General features: G+C 39.1%; 1 protein-coding gene across 1 annotated transcript in view; it reads right to left on the bottom strand.

Annotated features, from left to right (window-relative positions):
- Positions 1–16,272, bottom strand: part of ALPL (alkaline phosphatase, biomineralization associated) — a 693,762-nt gene that overhangs the window by 139,381 nt on the left and 538,109 nt on the right. Inside the window, exon 8 of the mRNA XM_044063160.1 lies at positions 13,707–13,776. Coding sequence (XP_043919095.1) covers positions 13,707–13,776 — 70 coding nt within the window. The remainder of the gene's footprint in view (positions 1–13,706; positions 13,777–16,272) is intronic.

Consider the following 16,272-nt stretch of genomic DNA (forward strand, 5'->3'; position numbering starts at 1 on the left):
AGGAAACCAGAGCACCCTGAGGAAACCCACATAAACACAGGGAGGACATGCAGAATCACACAGAAGGTACTCCAACTGAGAAACAAACCAGATAACCTCTTGCTGTGAAGCGACAACACTAGCACTGACACTAAATATAAGAGGGGGATCTTATATAATTATATACAGAATATAAATTCAAATGGGACTAGTATCAAGAATTATGACTGCTATAAAAAAGCAATACCAAGCATGAAGTCCATGATACATGCAGCCTGATTGAAACCACAGGAACTATAGATACCTAATAAAGGCATTATATGGTATTCAGGTGTAGTGGTTCAGAGACAATACCACCAAGATGATTCACTTAGTCTGCATATGGAGGATTATTTATATATTAAACATGCCACATAAAGTAAAAAAGTCAATGCTTTGGGTCCCCCTTAGCTGGCCATAAGCTGTCACAGTACGTGTTCTCATTCACTGGGTGTACTAATCCATCTACCCTGCTCCCTCTATAGGTAGGGCTAGTGCAGGGGTACCATCACACTGCTGTTGAGAGTATTTTTCCCATAAGGCCTTATACCACTTCCCCTGAATGAAGGCACATTGTCAAAGGGGTTGGCAATGCAATGGGTAGTGAGAGATATCTACACCTCCATGTGCAACAAAACCAAAGTCATGCCACCCTTGTAGACAACACTACTTGCATTTCCCCAATTTCCACCATGGATCGACCACAGCAAAGCGTCCAGCAGTTGCCCACCCTGTCTCCTGAATATACAATCTGACAAACTGTTCATGCCCATCGCCCACTTGGCTCCACCAGTGTGCGAACCATTAACTGAACTTGTGCCATCTGGTTACAGTCAATATGTTAATCCTTTCCATCATGGAGCAGAGATTTGTAACAAGCCTACTGGTAATGTTTTTTCCTAGTAGCAGAAGTATAACTAGGGTGGGCAAGGGGCTACCTGTCCAGGGCACAAGTTGTCAGAGGGCACAACTGGCAAGTGCTAATGGAAGCTGTCGGGGGCACAGTTGGCAAGTGCTAATGGTGCAGGAGTGTAATAGCAACTGATAAATGAATGTTGATACTGCATTTATGACTTTGCAGAAGCACTGAAGTGCTTACTGTGAGGTGAGTTTGTAGCAGTGACTGTAGCAAGCTGCTTCTTGCAGTTTTATCAAGCAGCTCACTACAATTACAGTAGTGGAGAATAGTTTGAGGATCTGGACATTGACCCAGATAAGCATGCTATGTTCTGCTAATATGTCTAAATAGATTTCTGTTCAAATTGTGCTGGAATATAATAAATTAAAATAGGAACTGATGCTGTTATTTTATGAACCACGTCTTTAATTTCTGTCATTTTGCAGAATATCCAGATTTTTGCCTCTTATTTTTACGTACTTCATACAAGTTTTTTTGCAAATTATTGAAGATTGCAGTCCCTAAATAATAGACATTAGAGTTTCAGACTCCACATACTTCAGAAAATTATGTTAATGCTAAACCTCTTATTCTAGCAAATGTCTAAGTTTATAAGATCAATTTTTAAAATCAATCTTTATTTTTGGGCCTTTGTCCTTCCATTATTTTTGCCTTTGTCCTCGAGTCCTTTGCTAAGAGGATGAATGGTATATCTCAAGGAAAAGGGAACTCCTTCCACATTCATATCTCTCTCTCAGTTCAAGTACATTTTGACAGACAGCACACTTTGTCTCCCATGTGAGTCACAAGGTGTAGCTACTACCTACAAAAAGTCAAAATCTGTCACACATCACTGTACTATTCCTAATGGGAAAGTCTGCTTTTTCTTAGGCCGAAGACAAAAAACATAGATGTTGTGTACATTTTGCTGAAATAAGTGCAGACATCTGCATTTTAGCAGCTTATGATTTACGACCTATGGGAAGGAGTTCTAGTGCCAAATATTAACTTTACGCAGTCTTCCCTTATTAGTAACGGACTTGTCACTGCACTAATACTGTTTTACTTTTACAGTTTCTTTATCAGTGGGTGCAGTGGAGATGAGCATTTCAGGGATACACTCAACCAGCAACATGCCAGCCAGGAAAATTACACCACTTTCTGAAATCATTAATGTCTCTAAGGACCCTCTATTGGGAGACCAGGACTTTACCAATGATTCTGCTTCCATGCAGCCTAATCAGGATGTGGATATTCTTAGGCCACATCGAGACAAGTTGTATCAATTTGAACAAACTGTTTTTGCCTTTAAATGCTTGCAATGGCAGCACTTAAGCTTTTCTGTTTATTTACAAAAAAGATAGTACCAAGAGGGCTATGCATACTAAAAATGCCCTCAGAGAGAGCAATATCCAAATGTACTCAAGACACTGGCAGTTAATGAATCTTAGATGCTCCTTTCATTAAATGGAGCTTATGCTTGCCTTCTTTAATCCAATTGAACAGCAACTAAACAGAGAAGTAGAAATTGCCTACCAGGATCTCATTACAACTTTCAAAGTAAATGAACATTCTTACCTTTTACAAGAAACATTAGACCGCATTAGAGCTTTTGAACAGAGGTTAATAAACAAAGAAAAGGAAACTTCATAGAGAGACAAATGATTTTAAATGTGGGAATGTTTTTACTTGGCCAACCAACAGAACCAGTAACGAACGTAATCAACCTAATCAACCACAACAAAAAACAATCAATGTACAACTTCTAATGGTTAAGGTGTTTGCCTTACAAACACAAGGTGCAGGGTTTGAGTCACACAAGGGATAATTGGCTAGGCTTAAAATGGCTCGCAAGGGCAGTTAGCTTAGTACTAACCTATGAACCTATGAACTATGAACTACTGAGAATACGCCTACTGAACCCATACAGCAGGAAATGCAACGGCTAATAATCTTAGTAGATGGCAACAACTTTGCTGTTCTGGATCCCTTGGATTTCACAATTCTGGTGGCAGACCCTCTCTCCATGTCAGAACCTTGACAGAAAAGGAACGCAAATGACAAGAGGAGGAACAACAGACCCGTAACCAGGAGCCAAATGAAGTTTCAACACACAATGAACCAATAGTAATAAATTTATCTTATACTTTAAATTCGGATGAACTGTCAGTTTTATCTAAAGGATATTGCTCAAATGTTGCTAGAACGTAAATATTTTACACATTCTCTTAACCTTAAGATTCTGTTTAAAGAGAACAATGCTCCACTGAATGTACCTAAATGTTCAAGTACCTTTATAACACTTAACAATCCCTTTGTTTTGGCCTTTGAAAAATCAGTGGAAAAGGAACTATATAAACATTTTTAAGGTGACAAGCACATTAAATACTGTAACTTGACTGCATCCAAGATACAGGCAGTCAAGAATCTTACTATTTAAGCACAACCTGGATAACTGGTTGGGAAACAGAAAATACACTCTTGGGATTCCACCTGTGTCCCTGCTGGACAGGGGCTATGGGTGCTGACTTGTCTAAACATGGGATAAACTCTTGGCTAGGCTTATAAGGGCCTCAGGGCTAATAGCCTAGTAACCCCCTATGAACTACAAATTCAGACATAGTCATAAAATCAGCAGACAAAGGTGGGGGTACTGTGATTATGAACTTTGACTACTATAACAATCAAATGGTCTCTATGCTAGCCACCTCGGAATATGAGTGAATACACAAATAACTGGTGAATCAGATAATTAAGCAGATTTTCATAAGACTAGAAAATATGCTGAAGGACGACCTCATTGGAGAAGAATTATACCAGCACTTTATAATGGATAGTCCTGTTACAGCTGTAATGTATGGCATACCTAAAGTCCATAGATCCCTATGGCATACCTAAAGTCCATAGATCCCTATAGTATACCTAAAGTCCATAGATCCCTATGGCATACCTAAAGTCCATAGATCCCTATGGCATACCTAAAGTCCATAGATCCCTATGGCATACCTAAAGTTCATAAATCCCTTGTATCTCCCCCACTTAGACCAATAGTGTGAGCAAGAGGATGGGCGACAGAGCCCTTTTCGAGCTACCTTGATAACCAACTTAAGAAATATTTACATGTAACAGGTAACATTATCAAGGACACAACTGATTTCATTTCTCATCTATCAGCTAAATTAAATACAAAGATTCACTAATGGAACAGCAACTTGAAAGGACTGCTTCAGAATTCCTACAGAGAGGTTACAGTCAACAACAAGTTAAAACAATTAAACAACACATTATAAACAAGTGATCCATAGACTATACACCTCTGCTAACCTCCAGCAGAGACATACAATTGCCCACCAGTCATAATCACATCAAACTAGGATACACTCTTATACATGAAGAAATACACCAGTCATAAATAACACTATTAAAAATATTGGTCTATACTAACTGAGATACCTGAGCCAAATAATATCATATCAGATTCACCTAGTTTTAGTTATAGAAGAGCTAGTAACTTAAAGAACATTCTTTGTTAAAGAGCAACCAAAAAATACAGGAACGTGCAAATGTAATGACTGCACTTTTTGCAAGTACATTAAAACTGACAAGTTTGTTAGACATCCAGTCCAAGATGTAGCTTTTGAACTAGGAGCATTTGGTAATTGCAACACACAACACTTAATATACATAGCAGACTGCTCAAAGTGTGAAGCATACTACATGGCAAAACAAATAGAAAATTAAAAGAGAGAATAGGTCAACATGTCAGATGTCAGGAGGAGTGTTCAAACAAATGCGTTATATAAACATTCTTAATACAGATCTAACTCATACTTAACATGTCAGATGTCAGGAGGAGTGTTCAAACAAATGCGTTATATAAACATTCTTAATACAGATCTAACTCATATTTAACATGTCAGATGTCAGGAGGAGTGTTCAAACAAATGCGCTATATAAACATTCTTAATACAGATCTAACTCGTACTTAACATGTCAGATGTCAGGAGGAGTGTTCAAACAAATGCGTTATATAAACATTCTTAATACAGATCTAACTCATACTTAACATGTCAGATGTCAGGAGGAGTGTTCAAACAAATGCGTTATATAAACATTCTTAATACAGATCTAACTCATACTTAACATGTCAGATGTCAGGAGGAGTGTTCAAACAAATGCATTATATAAACATTCTTAATACAGATCTAACTCGTACTTAACATGTCAGATGTCAGGAGGAGTGTTCAAACACATGCATTATATAGACATTCTTAATACAGATCTAACTCATACTTAACATGTCAGATGTCAGGAGGAGTGTTCAAACAAATGCGTTATATAAACATTCTTAATACAGATCTAACTCATACTTAACATGTCAGATGTCAGGAGGAGTGTTCAAACAAATGTGTTATATAAACGTTCTTAATACAGATCTAACTCATACTTAACATGTCAGATGTCAGGAGGAGTGTTCAAACAAATGCGTTATATAAACATTCTTAATACAGATCTAACTCATACTTAACATGTCAGATGTCAGGAGGAGTGTTCAAACAAATGCGTTATATAAACATTCTTAATACAGATCTAACTCATACTTAACATGTCAGATGTCAGGAGGAGTGTTCAAACAAATGCGTTATATAAACATTCTTAATACAGATCTAACTCATACTTAACATGTCAGATGTCAGGAGGAGTGTTCAAACAAATGCGTTATATAAACATTCTTAATACAGATCTAACTCATACTTAACATGTCAGATGTCAGGAGGAGTGTTCAAACAAATGCGTTATATAAACATTCTTAATACAGATCTAACTCATACTTAACATGTCAGATGTCAGGAGGAGTGTTCAAACAAATGCGTTATATAAACATTCTTAATACAGATCTAACTCATACTTAACATGTCAGATGTCAGGAGGAGTGTTCAAACAAATGCGTTATATAAACATTCTTAATACAGATCTAACTCATACTTTTAAAATTTGCTATTTTGCAAGTTATTCATGCACTGCTTAGAAGGGGTGACATAAAATTGCACACAGAAAGGACAGAACTGCAATGAAGTTTTAGATTCAAGGCACATATACCTCCTGGCTTGTATCACATGGTTACCATTAAGCCTTATTTGAAGTACTTACATACTTAAATACACAACTTTTTGTATTTGTCTGTACCCTACATGTTTAAATATTTGAAAAATCTAAATTTTACATGAACTTCATTATTTATTACTTTTCTTTCTGTTATTGTCACTTGCATTTTTATACATACAATTTTACACGTATTTTACTTATTGTTATCTTATATGACTACAATTTTAACATGTGACTAGATCATGTGACTACACCTTGATTATATTAGCTAGGCACAATGTGTTGCTCTGATGAAGCCTATCTGGGTGAAAGTGTCTTCTGTACTTGCAACTTTTTAAGTACATTGTGAATTTAAGTTTGTGGAATAAGAAACAACTTTTTAAGTATGTTGTGGATTTTAAAGTTATGGAATAAGCACTTCTAACTACATTATGGATTTTAAACTCTTGCAACAAACAACTATTACTTTTAAAAAAGCAACTCTTCAAGTAAGTTGGGGACTTGAATTTTTTTAATTAACTACTGTTTATCCCTGCTCATGGTTCCAGTTAATGTTTTGTTTTGCTAACTTCACGTATTGTAAAGATATTTTGTGATAACACAGAATAACACCTACACATCAGAATCCAAAAACTGTGTTTTGCAAATTGATTAGATTAAAATGTGCAAAAATTCTATTCAGTAGAACTCAGATTTATTTTTATTTGACACGTGTTTCCCAGGAAAGTCTGACTGAGTAATATTCCTTTTTAGAGGAGGCCCGGGAAGAAAAGCTCCACTTTGATGTAATATGGTTACAGTTTCATAAAATGATTACAAAGCACAATAAAGAAGAATGACATATTAAGGAAAATTTCTGCTTCAGCTCATACAGTATGGACCTATACATACATGATGCATATATGACACATACATATATGTGACTGAGCAAATCACTTAACCAGATATGGCTCCTGGCCTGTTTGTGAAAAAGGCTTATAGAGATCAGTGCTCTATCCCAGAAAACAAATAAATAAAAATGAAAAAAAAAATGCATATTGCAAATATTTGGACAGCTATAGCAAGCTGAAAAAAGAACATTATCAAAAGATAAAGCATTCACAAGTTGCACTTCATAGAGATGAAAATAAACAGACTGAGTACACTCTTTGGAACAGAGATGACTAGATAATGTAGTGCAGGCAAAAACATATTTGATCTTTGTCTAAAACATAGATTTTACTAATTCCTTCTGTCTGAATATTGTCAAAGTCGACTGGGGGTGGAAGGAGTGAGGGACTAGTTCAGCCTGAGGTAATGCAGGAGCAGAGCTGGGTTTTATTTAGATGGTCTTTTCCTCACAACTTCAAGTTAGAGGTTAGAAGTAGCTTGAATTTGCAGAGGGATTGAATTCCATTTTTTTAATGACAGTATAAGTGGAGAGTTTGGCCAGAGGATTTGTAGGGTTTATATATGCTGAAATGTTATTCATTAGACTGAAGTAGCATATTAGGGTGATAGGAATGGAAGTTTGTTAGAAGGGAGCCCTGCACAAGGAAAGTGAGCTTTGCCAGTATGCTTCCTTGCAATGATGGGTTCTAATCTATTTTACCACATGTAAACTGTTTCTTTCTGCATGGCAAAGTTTACAGTGAAGTACAAGAAATAAAACGTCAATTCTGCCTTCTAAGGCACTTCTCTCTGTTAAACACTATCACTCCCCTGCAAAATTTAAATGTCAATGTGTCACCTCATAAGTTTTAAAGTTTAATTTAGTGGTATGACACACTGACAAATGCTACTTTTACATAGAAAAAATAAGCACAATATCCTAGAATCAATTACAGTCACTTGTGACCATGCGTGGCACCAGTAAGAAGCAGACCTTATGAAGAGTATATATTTCATTTCACAGCTCTCTGTGCCAATTGCTTAAGAAGGACTACTTTTCTTACATTTTATCATACAGCAGATGACATGAGCAAGTGTGAAACAGAGCTGAAATATACGTATAGTAACAATGTTAACGTGTAGCAGAACGTATTGCTTACACCTGGGAATGTTGCCAGCAAAGAATCTAATGGAAAGAGATCAGGGTTGGAAGTGAACAGCATTATATAATGAACAAAATGCTGTGGATTTGCTGTATTATTGTGTCTGATTACATCCAAAGAATGCAAATTGCTTCCTGTTAAATTGGGGCTCATTCTGTGATGAAATATCTGGGGTAATCTGGTTTTCTTTTCAGCCAGAATTTTTAAACCTGTACTTGGGTCTTTGTAGACTTCTCAAGACTGAATTATTTCTTCAAGATACACTGTAGTATCAGATTACCCTAGGGGGTGTACACATTTAGAATGATGCAACCATATTTGCATTTTCCAGGTGTGCATTTCTGAAGTGCAAACCATGGTACAAAACATTACAGACTTACTAAACTGGATACACAGAGAGGGTCGTACATGGTTGAAGACACAAGTCAAAACCAGTGGCAGAATTTGTGAATGCATGAAACAGACATGGGGGCACATTTCTTACATGGGTAATCCTGGATTCGCTCCCGTGCATTTAGCACATTGGTCAACGAGTGCACTTCAGCACTTGTGTCCATAGCAGGTACAGGTTTTACTGGGTCGGGTTGCTAGCCTGAGGCCCAGCCCTCCTCAGATGGTGAGCTACGCACTCACACACAGTCACACATGGGGCCAATTTAGAGTATCCAATCCACCTAGTGCATGTCTTTGGAATGTGGGAGGAAACTGAAGCGCCTGGGGAAAATCCACACGACTGTAAGAAGGACATGCAGACTCCACACAGAAGGCATCCCAGCCAAGAATCGAACTGGAGAACCTCTTGCTGTGAGGTGACAGCACTAAATGCTACACCAGTGCACCATCCTATATGGGTAATACAAGGGAAAAACCTGTTGGTTAAGTCACATCTGCAGTGTATCCACTAAACGGGAAAACTGGCAAGACAGGTGGGTAAGGCATTCGTTACCTTCCATCTCATCAGTGTTGTCCAAGTTTCAGACTTACCAGGATAAGAAACACTGCTTTTCTCACTCTTACAGAATAACTGGCCCTTTGATTATAAAGCAGTTAGGTAGGATGGAAAAGTTACAAGCAGCAGAAAGATCCATCTTGAGTGGATAGGAGCAAGAAACACAGCAGAGTATATTCAAACACCTAATAAGAACCAATAGAGTAACATCACACAAACATACACACACACACACACACACACACACACACACACACACACACACACACACACACACACACACACACACACACACACACAATGTCTTCTTGTGACTATGAAATCTACTGTGGGTGTGTTTTTGTGTGCTTCCTGGGATTGGCTGACATCTTGTCCAGAATCATTTTCTCAGCCTTGATGGGCTCTGTAATGGATAAAAATATTATTGGAGAAAAAAATCATTAAATAACACCTACTGTTTTGCATAAGTGTCACAGCATGATTAACAACCACATACGTTGCCTCCAAATCAAGTCCAGGCAGCATTTTAATATTTAATTTAATTTGAAAGCATGGAAGTGACCAGGGGTGTCTCTTTGGGCTTGGGGGAGGTGGAACCCCTCCTTTTTGGTATTTGCATGGCAGATCTCCAAGCAGAGAGCCAAGACCTCTGACTAAGAAAGTTTGCAGATAACTGCATAGCAGGGGTTATTGTTAAGTTACACTCTGACACCCAAACCTTCCATAATGAACTCTCCCTGCTGTCCTAAAAATGTGCTCCCCCTCCAAGTAAATACTAAAAATGTAGTATCATCACCTTTGCTAGACACCCCCTCACCTCAACACATTGTACAGACAACACACCAATAGAAAACAAATGTAGTCAGGTTTGTAACCTGGGACTTTTAACCATCATATGACAATGGTTTTCAAGAAATCCTTTAACTTTGCCCACCTAATTGGCTAGAGAATATCAAGAAATAAAGAGGTAATCGATCCCTTATACTCAGCATTGATCAGGCCAATTATCGAGTACAGCACCCCCTTGAGGTCTAAAGAGGTAATCACTCCCTTATACTCAGCATTGATCAGGCCAGTTATCGAGTACAGCACCCCCTTAAGGTCTAAAGAGGTAATCACTCCCTTATACTCAGCATTGATCAGGCCAATTATCGAGTACAGCACCCCCTTGAGGTCTAAAGAGGTAATCACTCCCTTATACTCAGCATTGATCAGGCCATTTATCGAGTACAGCACCCCCTTGAGGTCTAAAGAGGTAATCACTCCCTTATACTCAGCATTGATCAGGCCAGTTAGAGTGCAGGACCCCCTTGAGGTCTAAAGAGGTAATCACTCCCTTATACTCAGCATTGATCAGGCTAATTATCAAGTACAGCACCCCCTTAAGGTCTAAAGAGGTAATCACTCCCTTATACTCAGCATTGATCAGGCCAATTATCAAGTACAGCACCCACTTTGAAATGCATCTCACTAAACAAATCAAACAATTAGAAAGACCATAAAAGGTTCCTAAACAGTGTGCATCCTTCTACCCATCTCAAGCACTCCATCTCCATCACCTCTAGCTTCCTCAACTGCTCTGCCCTTACTGCCCAGGTTTTTGTGTCAAACAAGTAGCAACTATTTTGTTCACCTTACTTTTCAGCTTCTTTGGTATTCTGTCAAACACTGCCCAATACTCTGTCAGTTGGCTGCATCCCCTCTGATTCTAACTTTGACTTCCTCATTCATACTTCTTTTCTCCTCTTCTCTTAGATACTTGAAGCTTTTAACCTGTTCCACTATTTTTCCTTCCATTTCAGTTCTCAGCTTCTTCTGATTTCTCCCACTTGCTGCCATTACATTTGCCTTATCTGTACCGAATATCACCCCATGTGCCTTAAGGTTTGCATTCCATTTTCCTATCCTTTGCTGAGGTTCCTGCTCAGAGTTTGCCTGTAATGCCATATCATCTGCATACAGCAACTTTGTTGATCTGTCCTCTCTGACCTCTTTGCTAATGTAGTCCATCACCAGTATGAACAGCAGTGGGCTCAGAGACGAACTCTAATGCACACCCACTCCCACTGTGAAACCATCTGTGAGACCAAACACTGTACTTACTCGAGTTATTGGGTCCTTGTATATAGACTACACTAATTTTACCAATGTTTCTGGGACTTTGAAATGCAGGACTGCCCAAGTCAGCTTCCCTGGAAGCTTGTCATATGTTTTTTCCAAGTCTAGGAATGACTTTGCAATCTCTAGCTTCTTCTCAACTATTTGTTTCACTGCAAACACAGTGAGTTATGCTACACACTGATCTGAATCACCCTTTCCAGAACTTTCATGCAATGTGAAAAGAGTGATCCCTCTGTTCTGCCCACGGTTGTGAAAGCCCCCTTTGTTCTTGAACACTAACATTCAAATGCTTATTCTCCAGTCATCTGGGATAAACCTCTCTCTCCACACAGCTGTGAGTGCCACCAGGAGCCATTTCTTCCCATCTCACCAAACATCTTTATCATATCTACTATGTCCTCATCTGAGCCTGCTACCCCCTCCAACTTAATTTTCTTTACTGCAATTATTTCTTCTATGGAGGGCTCCTCCTCTTTTCTCATTATAGGCTGTGCCTGGGGCAGTACAGCTGCTGTGGGGTTTTCTTCATTTAGAAGGCACTGGAAGCACTCCTTCCACCTGCCTTTGATGCCCTGTGGACTGGCGAGCAGGTTGTTGCTGGCATCCCTTATGAAGCGTGTCTGACCATCTTCTTTATCCTTCTCTCTTTGCCTTGCAACTGGACATAGTTTCTTTGTGCCACCTACTGACTCAGTTTCCAGAAGTTGTTAGTGTAACTCTGATGCCTTGTTCTTTGCTATTACAACTCTTCTCTTGGCCTCTTTGTTAGCCAACCAGTATACTTTCCTAGCCTTGGTATCTTTTTTATCTCCCACTTTTTCCAGCATGCCTTTTTTCATTTTATGACATACTGGACTTCTGCATTCCACCACCGACTTTCAGCATGTACCTTATTTCCGTACCTTGCTCAGCCATGTATCTGTTCCATAATCCTCACACATGCTGTTTTGAGGCACTGCCATTCTACAACTACACCTATTAACTCTTCTTGAAGTGCAAGAGCCCTGAGTGACTCCTTGAGTTGCTGTGCTTTATCTCCAGTCAATTCCTAGGTCTTCAGCCTGATCTCTGTTGACCTTAGAGCCTTCTCTGACCACTGCTTGTAGCTGATTGTAGCCACAAGTGGTTTATGCTGGGGGTCAACTGTTTCAGTGGGGGTGACTTTACAACTGCTGATTCTACCCCAGTGCCCTTTCCTTATTAGGAGGGAATCTACCAGAGCTGCACATTGCCCACTCTTGTATGTGTTGTTGTAACTTCTCTCTTGTGAAATCATGTGTTCGTCACCAGCAAGGCATTTGCTAGACAAGTCTAAAATGGCCTCTCCTTTTTTTCCTGTTGTCCCAGCCATGTGGACCCAGGCTGTCCTTGGACCTTGTTCTGTATGTCCCAAAATGTGCATTCAGGTCACCATTATCAACACCAATTCATGTTTTACTGCTTTATCTAGTAAATCCTGTAAGTGCTGTCTGAATGCACTCTTTTCCTCACTATCACGACCTTGCTGTGGATCATAGGCTGAGATTATGAATACTGACCTAGCATTATATTAGGGAGTCTGATTGCCATGAGTTTGTCAATAATTCTGATGACATCCCTCACTGTGTTCTGAAGCCTATCCCTCACCACAGTTCCCACACCATTTCTAGTCTGTTCTCCTCCTAAGTAATAGATTCCAGATCCCAAGTTCAGTGGCTTTGCTGCACTGCCCTTCGATCTTTTTCCCCTGTATACACAGAATGTCCATCCTCCTCTGTATCATCACATCATCCACTTCCAAGCTGCATCCTGTCTCAAAACCTACAACGAGTGTAGTAATTCTTAGTTTGTTTGGCAGGTTGATTGGTTTTATGTCCATCTTTCACTCAACAGAGCTGTGGGGGTTTACGGTGGGCACACACTGGCCAATAGGGGCACATAGACCTCGCCCACTTTCATTCATCACTGGCAAATACCCAGTTCCCCATTTGGCAGCATTAGTCAAAATGACCAAATCACCTTCGATCATAATACAAAATGTGGATCAATATCTTCATGTAATCAAAGATTACTGGATGGATATCCACAAATGTCCTCAAGGATTGACTGGTATGGTCCTCCTGGAGAAGAGAGGCATGGCCTGAGGGAGTGTACCAGTAATGTATTAAGCGTTATTGCCAGTGGCCTTGGAATACCTATGAATCTTCGCTCATCAGGAATGTTGCACAGCACTGTCTTTGTCAGTCCATGCCTCCAAGCACCAGACATAGGAACAGAACCTACAGCCTTCAGATCTTCCTGCCATCAGGCGTATGGTGCAACCTCTACATCAAGTCATAGTGATGACTAAAAAATACACTTTCAGAAGAGGTCTCAAATGTAGGTTGTGTTTTACAGAGAGGATATGGGTAACAGTTGGAAGAGACATTCTAATTTTCATGGTTGAGCACTTCATTAGTCAAGACACAAAATGTGTACATTTGAAAAATAAAAGTTTTTGGAAACTGCAAAAAAAAAAACATTTCCATTCAGCCATATGGAAAACAAGTGCAGGCATATAAAGTGTGAGGAAACAATTGCAGTGTTGGCTGTAGTCTCTTACCCATTAGATAGTCCGTTGTTGCAGTATTGATACCAAACAGCTGTTGTCGATTCCATACATACTGCGCTCGCTGGAACAAGAAAAAAGAGCAGAGTGATATTTCACCACATGTTTTTACGATTAAGAAATCCATGTGCAGTGTGGTAAAACAGAAATGATAATCCCAACCTTTATGTTCCATTCTCATATCCATGTAATGAAAGCAACATTATTTAAATTACAATAAGATGAAATATTCTGCTCCTGGAAAAAGCAGTCATATAGGACTTCTACTTACCAACAGCAGAACTTCAAGACATTTTTTGTGACTTATAACTACAGAACATGATCAGCATCCATGCTGAATGTACTAAGGAGTGTCTTCTGGCTGTCATTACGCTCACCTGCATTGATCATTGATCTGTGGTACACCTGAAATATGGTTTTCCCATAAACCAAATGTAATATGATCTTTATCCTCCAAAAACTAAACAAATCTACACTGCAGTAGAGAAGGATTAAGCTGCATCTTAAAACCAGCCTAGTGACAAAACAAATTGTGCAAAATTATAATAATGTCTCAAAATATGCATGTAGCCACCGCACTAAAGTGCAGGTTGTAAAGTTAAACAGTCTCATTTAAAAAGATTCCTTAAATTAATAGTCACTGTTGAAGAAATGTACCCTCTGTGAAACTATACCCTTGATGTAACCACTGTCAAGTATTGAACCCAGGACCCTGTGCACTAGATTCAGAGCAAAGAAGCACATTAACCAGTGGTTAAAGTCCTACAAACCAAAGAAGAAGCTGTAAGGCATGAACATTTCACAAGCTCAACAAAAATTCAAAACATTGCCCATCCATCCAGCTATCCATCCACAACCACTTTCCCCAGTTTTTGCACATGGGGACAGGGTTTCATTTCAACAATAAATCATCTACAGCCAAAATTCACAACTTCTGACAAGCACACAACAGGGTTATCACATAGCAGCACAAACAGAAATACACAAATCGACCCTTTAGCAATAGGGATGGACTACTTGACCCATTCAGTCTGATTTCTCATTTGCTTTATTGTAATACACTTTATGGTTCATAGGTTCATAGGTTAGTACTAGGCTAACTGCCCTTGTGAGTCATTTTAAGCCTAGCCAATTACCCCATGTGAGATTCAAATCTTGTACCTTGTGTTTGCAAGGCAAACACCTTAACCATTAGGCCATCCTCCTAACCCCCTATTCCCCTTATTCCTAGTTAATAAACAGTTTATGACTTCTTAAGATCTGTTCTAGTCTTCAGCAGTCTGGGCTTCTCCAGTTATCCTTCTATCTCATTGTCTCTTTGTATCTTTCTCTCTCTCTCATCAGAGCTCTACAGATAATTTATTTATTTATTATTTTTACATTTGTTTACTGAGAGTGTCCGACTGAGCAAAAAAAAGAACTGTTTTCAACAGAGGGCCAGGAAGAAAAGCTCTAAGTTACATAGTAAACAGTGTTATCATAGAAAAAAAAACAATTAACGTACTAAATAGTGATACAACTGAGTTGAAATGAAAGAAAAAATATATTGCTCCAGTCCTTATTTAGCTGTCCCCAGTTTCATACTGGACTTCCATAAACATACAGATAAAGAATCAGACAAAATAATCTTCCACTGAATTCCATGCAAGTGTTACTTTTAGTCTGCATAACTGCTACACTTCTCATCTCTCTCAGGCTCCTGTTAGGTCATTTTTGGACCCTAACACTATCTCAGTAACAAAAAAAAAATGTACTTCCATAATTTATAACTGAATTCCCCTCCTCTTTCTCCTATCATCCATCTAAATTCCATCAGCCCCATCTGACCTCCCTGACAATAACCTGAAACCTCAGCATCTCTCTCTCCTCCCTTCCTTTCCACAAGCTATCTAACCAGCACATGGATCCTTTACATACACAACAGACCCGTCTTATCTTCTCACCATTATAACACATTCCCCAGTGTCCATCCATTACCACTCTGAAAGTGCTGTGTTAACTCTTGAGACCACCAGCATGGTACTCTTCTCAGCAGGTGTGCCCTCCAACAGAACATGTACCCCAACATCCTACTGAATTTTGCTATAACCTCCTATGGCACTGCAGTACATGACTGAATACGCAGCCGATGGTCACATAGAGATCTGTTTTATGACTGAATACGCAGCCGATGGTCACATGGAGATCTGTTTTATGACTGAATACGCAGCCGATGGTCACATGGAGATCTGTTTTATGACTGAATATGCAGCCGATGGTCACATGGAGATCTGTTTTATGACTGAATACACAGCCGATGGTCACATGGAGATCTGTTTTATGACTGAATACGCAGCCGATGGTCACATGGAGATCTGTTTTATGACTGAATATGCAGCTGATGGTCACATGGAGATCTGTTTTATGACTGAATATGCAGCCGATGGCCACATGGAGATCTGTTTTATGACTGAATATGCAGCCGATGGTCACATGGTTATCTGTTTTATGACTGAATACGCAGCAGATGGTCACATGTAAATCTGTTTTATGACTAAATACGCAGCCGATGGTCACATGG

Source organism: Protopterus annectens, chromosome 2.part1 (assembly GCF_019279795.1).
Source record: "Protopterus annectens isolate FY-2018-M chromosome 2.part1, PAN1.0, whole genome shotgun sequence".
NCBI classification, from domain to species: Eukaryota; Metazoa; Chordata; order Ceratodontiformes; family Protopteridae; genus Protopterus; species Protopterus annectens.